At 38.1% G+C, this 7,742-nt stretch overlaps 1 protein-coding gene across 1 annotated transcript; it reads right to left on the reverse strand.

Moving 5' to 3' along the window:
- Window positions 1-4,348: 4,348 nt before the first annotated feature.
- Window positions 4,349-6,821, reverse strand: LOC142404596 (arg8-vasotocin receptor-like). Its single transcript, XM_075491563.1, has 2 exons — window positions 5,752-6,821; window positions 4,349-4,670 (listed from the first exon to the last, which is right to left on the reverse strand). Exons 1-2 carry the CDS (start codon window positions 6,665-6,667, stop codon window positions 4,471-4,473), a joined length of 1,116 nt encoding a protein of 371 aa, XP_075347678.1. The 5' UTR covers window positions 6,668-6,821; the 3' UTR covers window positions 4,349-4,470.
- Between the last annotated feature and the right edge of the window lie 921 nt (window positions 6,822-7,742).

Consider the following 7,742-nt stretch of genomic DNA (forward strand, 5'->3'; position numbering starts at 1 on the left):
TTTTAAAGATGCCCAGAATTTGCCTTCTTAATGAGATGACCCTCAGAATGTCCTCAAGTGGCAATAGCAGGAGCATCATATAAGCCCAAGAAAAAGACACAGCTTCTACCCTTTTGTTTCAGAGAGGCAAAGTGAAGACAACCTGGGGTACCTCTGCAAGAGATTAGGGTGGGTACAGTCTGGGAACTGCACTGCAGATCATGAGGCTCTACCTGGGACCATGAGAGCATAGAGGGGCCTGGGGTTGGCACACATAGGGCTGAAGAGGTGGGTTTGGGGATGGCAGTTGGAGTTTTGATGTGGTAACATAAATTACATCAGGTTTTATTTCTGATTTTCTAAGAGTGCTATTTCATTTCAATTCAAATCTATATGGATCAGCTAATACAGTAGTAAATAAATTATTTGTGACTGCCTTACTCTAGTACAATTCCCATTTGGTTTGTTTTCCTTTGCAGTCCTGTTTTGCTGCATGTATGGATCAACTGGTTCACAATCATGGATGTTTCCCGTAGATACCCAGGGCATTCAGGGCCAAATCCCTACCTTGTGAAGACAACAGAAAGTGGCCTGCTTGGTTTGGGGTTTTTTGTTTGTTTGTTTTCTTTTAGGAATCCAACCCAAATTGGTTTTGACTGAAAGAACTGAGTAGCTGGATCATCTTGCTTTGCCTTTGTCTGCTCATGATACTCTTCAGCCAAGAATAGCTAACATTCTCAAGCTCCTGAGGATACTTTTATCCTGGCCATGTGTTTGGGAACTAGACAATACAGCCATGTCTGCATGCCATGTCTGCCTCACATAATAAACTCTGCCAGTTCTAACTTGGGTCTCCACATTACACTGCCAGTCTTCCCCCAACAACACAGAGACAGAAGCAGTTTATTTGACCCAATAACCGGTTACCATTGTCAGAACTAAGTGATCAAAGTAACATTGGCAGGACATTAGTTTGGCACCATCTTTACAATTTGTCAGCATCATTTCATTGAAAGATTAAAGAGAAGTATTATCACCCAACACCTCTGGCTTCAAATTCACCATTTACAAGTATCTGAGATGTGACTGGCTATGAAAATACAGCAGCGGTTCTGTAGAATAACAGAATTATCAAAATATACTGTAAAGAATGCAAAACACATGTTGGGATTTTCCTTTCATTCTACTAGGGTTTTTTTTTTTCTGTAATAGATCTAGACAGAATTGATAGATTACATTGTCTTTGATTCTTCTTATCTGTACTGCAAAATATAAACTACTAATTTTTTAAAAAGAACCTAATTCCTTTTACTGAACTATGCCTTTCTCAAGTGGTAACAAAATCCTGGAAAGTAAAAAAAAAAAACAAAAAAACCCCAACAGATAACCGGCAACTATACTGCAGTGCCAGTATCAACAACATACCCATTCACTTCAAGAGTGTGCACTTGTACGCTATGTATTTTTCTGCTCAGTGATTTGTGTGAGAAATCAGAATCTAGGAATTGATGAGGAAGGCTTTCATCTGATAATTGGATTTTTTCATTTGCATGTGCTTCCACAGTGCCTCTAGGGACATGTACGTTCGAGTTTCTGATTTTCCCATATGGATTAAAGACCCTAGCCAGACTACGGTGATGTCTCACAGTCATCCGTCTTATAAGACACTGTAATGCCTATTGGAAATCTAAGTGACAGTGAACTGGAAAAGATATAGTCCAGCTGAAGGATGAAAATAGAGAGGAAAACAAGGGCACAAGATGTTCAAACTACAACTCCCAAGAAAACTGATGGCCAAATTTACAGAGAGAAAAATTTCATTATATTTTTAAATGTCTTTTTCTTTAAGAAATAAGAAAAGCCCTGTAAAGGACACTTTATTAGAAAAAAAAGAATTATCAAAATTAATTGAATGTGTGTGTCAGGGGTCAGAGCTGTCCATGGGGCAGGCAGGGCAGGCCATGTGGGATAATGACTGACATCTGGAAAATGCAGCCCAATCCACTTTGCTACAAAAAAAAGCAGGAGGAATACCGCGTTCAAATACCTCCTGATGGACTGAAACTAAAAGTGTCCATAGCCTGTAGTTTGACACTGTAGCACAGTAACCTTTATTTTTCTTCTCAACAGCAGGACTGACCTCAGGGGAAAGAAAATGAAAAAATCAGAAAGAAAGCACTTGAGAGATGAAAATATCATTGTTTTGAACATTACAGACAGTGAACATTCATTATTGAAGTTCAGAAGTTCTGGCATTTCATTCATTACATGATCAAAATATCTGAAATATGGACAGTTAATATTGCTCTCAGACTTATACAGAAAACATTGAGCTACTGTTATTTGAGAAATCAAGCTCTACCAAATTATTAATAGAGCCAGTAACAAATATATGAGCAATGCAGAAATATAAGTAGCAGAAGTTATACTTTTTAAATATCAGAGGACAGATCAGGTGGTGTAAAATGGCACAGCTCCACCGCGGTCTCTGAGCAGTACTGAGACTTACGTCAGTTCTGGATGTGGATGACTTTTTGGCATGCAATTTGAGTGCCTGTTTCCCTTGCAGTTGTACACTTTTTGAGGCTTTCAATGTGTTTTGCTGCAAATCCAGTAGTACAATGACACAGGTAATTCCTTGAAGTGTTTCTATTTACAGTTCCCTTCAACACTGCATATTTTACTATGTAACTAACTGCAATCGAAGGAAATAGAAAAACAAAAAAACCCCCACCATTAACCATTGGATTAGGTCATAAGGGAGCACCTAACTGAGAGCTAATTTGACTGAAAGTCTTAGAAAGTCAGTGGCTGAATACAACAAATATCCTACCAATAGTATGGATGGTATCTTGGATGTTCATACCCCAGATAAGGACACTGTCATTTGAGTTACAGAATTGCTCTAACTGGGGACATGTTGTAGGGTAGAATTAACAACTATTGATTAAAGAGAGGGAAAAAAATCCAGCAAGAAAAAAGTATCAACTGCAATTATAATAAGAGACTTCATACAGACTCTTCCCATTCCTGTGTGGCTCTGGTACTATCTTCATCCACCACCTTCCTCCTCCTACTTGCTGGAGACCCGCTCTTCTTGCCAACTGGACTGGGACACTAGCTTTTCCCATCATAAAGAACAGCAATATTGGTTTGTACCCCTATCTGGTCTAACTATACAAGGAATAGAAATGATAGAATATTCAGTCATATCAGCACACATTAACCTGAAGCGTAACTATTCATTGTACAGCAGCACGTCTCACAGTTCAATTTCTCTGAGTACAATTTAGACTATTAAAAAAACCCCCACTTTTATAGCTTTTCCATTGAAATTTGAGATTGCTAGCACTCATAAAAATGAAATGTGAATAACACTGATGAAACATAGTATAATGTAGGCAGATGATATGCAAGTATCACCAAGAATCTCTGTGAATGCAGCTCTGTTCTCACCTGAAAGAGCCTTGCTGATATTCCTTCCATACTCCTCTGATTAGATTGCAGACACTGGAAGGGGAATAAATAGCTACCTGAATAAAACATCCACAAACTAGCAAGCAAATGGCATTTTGAGATAAAGATATTCAGAATTATTTTTACCACAAAGGGGAAATAATTGAATTTGAGCCTGAAGGGTGCTAAGCACACTCTGTCAATAAATTGCATGCCAGAAAAAATAGGTCTGAATACCAAACGAAAGTTTACATTCCTAGCGCCATTTTTATTTAAAGTATATATACGTGTGTGTATGTGTGGGGAGTTTCAGTTAACTGCTTGCACATCAGGGAATGCAGGGAAGATCAAATCCCATGGTGTGAAGCAACAAACCTGGACTGCTACTATGCTCTGCTGACCTCCTGCAATCCACAGTGGCATTTGAAACTGCAGTAAGTGTTCAGTGTCACAAGGACACTGAATTATTTTTTCGAAAGATGATATTAAGCTTCTAGGCGTGTTATAAAAGTATATAAGGAGTTAATTTAAAACAGGCGTTAATAATAGCTGGCAATGGATTTTTCTGACTTTCTGCTGCCTTCTCAAGATTTGTCAAACTGTGCCCCAATCACACCAGAATGATGAACAATTCATGGTTCAATTTGAACACATATTCAAGTCTAATTATGTCAGATTCCTTTCCAATTATGTTGCCATTTGTGGGACCAATTAGTTGTAAAATTTTACTACTTAGAAATCCAGAATCACAGAAGAGAAAGTGCTTTAGGACAGAAAATATCTAAGATACTTTTGGGTATCCCTGTCAGTCTTTACAAGAATTCATTCTGATAACGCAGTGGTGATGGAAGTACTGAGTCAGGCTTGCACAACACAGAAACTCTCTGTATGTGCTACAGACTGCAGAGAAATATATTTACACAACAAAAGACGCTTTTCCAGCTTCCTTATCCACAAAACAAGGGACAGAGGTAAAATACCAGTATGTCTTGCAAACATAGCAAATGTAACAAAACAACAAAAAACATTCAACATTTATGCAGAAGTACTGTTTTCCTCAGGGTCTCTGTCTACCAGATGAATGCTCCCCGTGATCACCGATTCCTCTTGAGCTGAGGTGTTCTCCAGCTGCTTATTTGTGCAATATGGAATGTGGCCACAAAAATACATGTAAATCCATGGGTTGGTGCAACTATTTAAATTGCCAAGGAGCATGATAATGGTGAACGCCGAACCTAGAATGAAATAGTTAAAGGAATAACAGAGTAAATAAAGTGCTTGTACAAATAAGTAACATTTTCACAGTCTGCTGCTTTCTGGTGTACCTGCTCATATATTAAAGTTAATCTAATAATGGGAAATTCCCATTTATTCCATGCAATTTGTAATTGTTGAAGGTATGAAGCACACTGTATTGTATGCATTTCACAACTGAATAGTTCCATATAGCTCTTTTTTGATGTAGCTGCATTAAATGTAAGACCAATTACTAACCTGCTATACAGATATGGATAAACACAGATATTGATACAAATATATGTACAGTAAGACTCAAATTTACACTGACAGAAAGAATTCTTAAAACAAAGATCGAAAGGGTTTTTTTCATCAGGCAGAGCTATGATTTTTTTTTCTCCTTTGGTTTATATCTTTGAGTTTAGAATAGGTGAACTTAAATAAAGTCACAGACAGTCTGCCTTTCACAAAGAGGCAACAGTATAGGTTTGACAAGATTAATCTTGTTTACAACATGATGTTCTTTGATATCTCTCTCGGGCTTGCTTTTTTTGCTTTAAAATCAGCTGTTTCACAACTTCTAATTGTTTCATAGTGTACTACAGAGATTTCATCAATAAGATTTCAATATTAAAAAAAAAAAATCAGATGTCTTATAACATCACTGTTCTATCCAGTAAATAAGAAATCTTTATTTTATTACTTTGAATAGTTAATTACTCTTTTCACCTCAAGAACCCAAAATACTGCTGCTATAATATCTAAAACCTCTAAAAGTCTGAACCCTTGCTGGAGCAGATGATACTCTTCCCTGTGCTGTTTATTAATCTTTAAATCATTAGTCACTCAAAACATATACACATACACAAAATACAAACTTATATAACGTTTAGATCACAGAACACATGAAGTTCTCTGTACCTAATTAAATATAGTAGATAATCAACCCAGGATTTTCTTTTTAATCATATTGAAATGATCACATGTAACTTTTACACAAAAGCAAAGTGCAAATACAAAGCAATATAGCAATGTGCTAGCCTGCTATGAAGTTATGAATGAGGATGGAGAGTATCTTACCTTCGGTCACGACACTGGGGAACCACACAGACCACAGCTGTGCAATAAAGAAAGGTGACCAACAGAGAACATACGCAACAACTGTCACCACGGTCATTTTTACAGTCTTGATCATAGCCTTTGAAATACAGTTCACACTGCTTGCTCGGGATGGCAGGACTTGCTTCTGATTTGTTACTTCATAGTCATTCTGTTTTTTCACATATATATTTCTTTTGATTATTTTGCAAATCTTAACCTGGCATGTGATAAGGATGGCTGAGGGAATGAAGAATATAACTACAAAAATCCAAGTCACATATGCCCTTGGGCCCCATGGCTGAATAAATTCACCCCAACATTCAAAGATACCTGGAGATATTTCAGTCTTAGAAAAGATAAATACCTGTGGTAGGCTAAGAATCAGTGATATAGACCAGCTGGTGCAAATGGGGATGTTCCAGAGAGCTCTCTTCTTTTGGAAAGTGACCATAGGGTAGCAAACTGCTTGATATCTGTCCACTGTCATGACCACTATCATATAAGTAGAGGCAAACATGCCCAGCAGCTGTAGATATTTGATAATTCTGCACAAGAAATCTGGCCCTATGAAAACATCTGTAATATCCCATATAAGTTGAGGCAGCACTTGAAAAAAGGCTACCACTAAGTCAGCGATGCTGAGGTGAAGCATGAATACATACATCCTAGAGAGCTTCTTTCTTCTTCGCCACAGCACCAGTATGAGAATAAAATTGCCCACAGACGCTGTCAGAAATATGACCCCCAGTACAGCAATCTCTACTTGAGCTAATTGCTCATCTCTTTCTGGTCTTCCAACAGGATCTGACTGATTTGTCAAACTCAGGAATCTGTGAGGAGAAGGACTCTCGGTCTGATGTGTGTTATCCTGCATAGGAAATGAAAAATTCTTCATAGTGCACAGAAGCTACTTAGGGTAGCTGCTACTTGCGACTCAGGTTGACAGCTGTGAAGTATTGGCTAGCAAACAAACCAGCCCGGGCTCAGGTTTCGGTGTATCTTCAAGCAAATCTCCTCCTGCTTGTGTGAACTAAAGCAGTGGGACCTGGATCTTGATAAAATTCTGTCTCTTGCTGGCGTGCAAAAAGGCTTTATATAGGCTCCCAGCAGAGCCTTATGTAACTGCAGAGCCCTCGGGTAGGCTGCAGGGACCGCAGCCAATGGCAGACCGAGCCACACAATTGGGGGAAATATATAAATAAAAGGCAAACTTCAGAGGCTCAACGTAATTCAATTACTCACTTCAGTCAAAGCCCGAACTTGTAAATAGCTGTGGCCAAAATCATACTTAAATGATCTTACTCGGGAGAGTTCTTGCAAATATTTTTTTACGCAAACCCGAAGTGAATGCTTCGGCTGAAGCGGGAAGAATGTTTATACGTAGACGGAAAGTTGGGCCCCTGAGCTCAGGCGCATTGTAACTGCAATTCTCTAGGCTCCTGGGGCACGACCACATCCTAAATGCAGCAGAGACAAAGAAATGCATTTTTCCATAGCTTTTTTTCCCCCCTTCTCTTTTTTGGCATCACCTGATTCTGAAAAAAAAAAAAAAAAAGAAAAAGACTTTAACTGCCCTAAAAATGATCTTTTTATTTCAAGACAGGGTCAAGACTTAGAGGGTTTTTTCTCAGCAAAATGAAAAATAACACATGTGAAATAAATTACTTTTAATGGGACTGTGAGTCTAATGAGAATTTAATAGAAAAATAAGTGAAAATTCAGTGGGAAATCCAACTGAGGAAAAGGTCTCTACAGTGAAACAATTTCCAAGGGTCTCTACTCTGCTATAGTGCTAAAGGCTGGGAGGTCGTTTTTCAGTACCTAATCCTTCTTATTTTTGTGGAGTAAGTTGTATCATGACCACAAGGATTTCATTGTTCTTCGATATTCCAGTATGACTCTTGCATATTGTCAGTGGCAGATAAGAAGAGCAATTTTGATTTAATTTTATTTTTTCTCCCTCAGTCTGT

The sequence above is a fragment of the Mycteria americana genome, chromosome 1 (genome assembly GCF_035582795.1).
Source record: "Mycteria americana isolate JAX WOST 10 ecotype Jacksonville Zoo and Gardens chromosome 1, USCA_MyAme_1.0, whole genome shotgun sequence".
Classification (NCBI taxonomy): domain Eukaryota; kingdom Metazoa; phylum Chordata; class Aves; order Ciconiiformes; family Ciconiidae; genus Mycteria; species Mycteria americana.

Excerpts from the sequence above, each read along its gene's own strand:
- LOC142404596 (XM_075491563.1), bottom strand. The coding sequence starts at position 6,667 with ATGAAGAATTTTTCATTTCCTATGCAGGATAACACACATCAGACCGAG. Across the intron at positions 4,671-5,751 it reads CCCCAGTGTCGTGACCGAAG|GTTCGGCGTTCACCATTATC; the intron begins GTAAGATACTCT and ends ATTTCATTCTAG.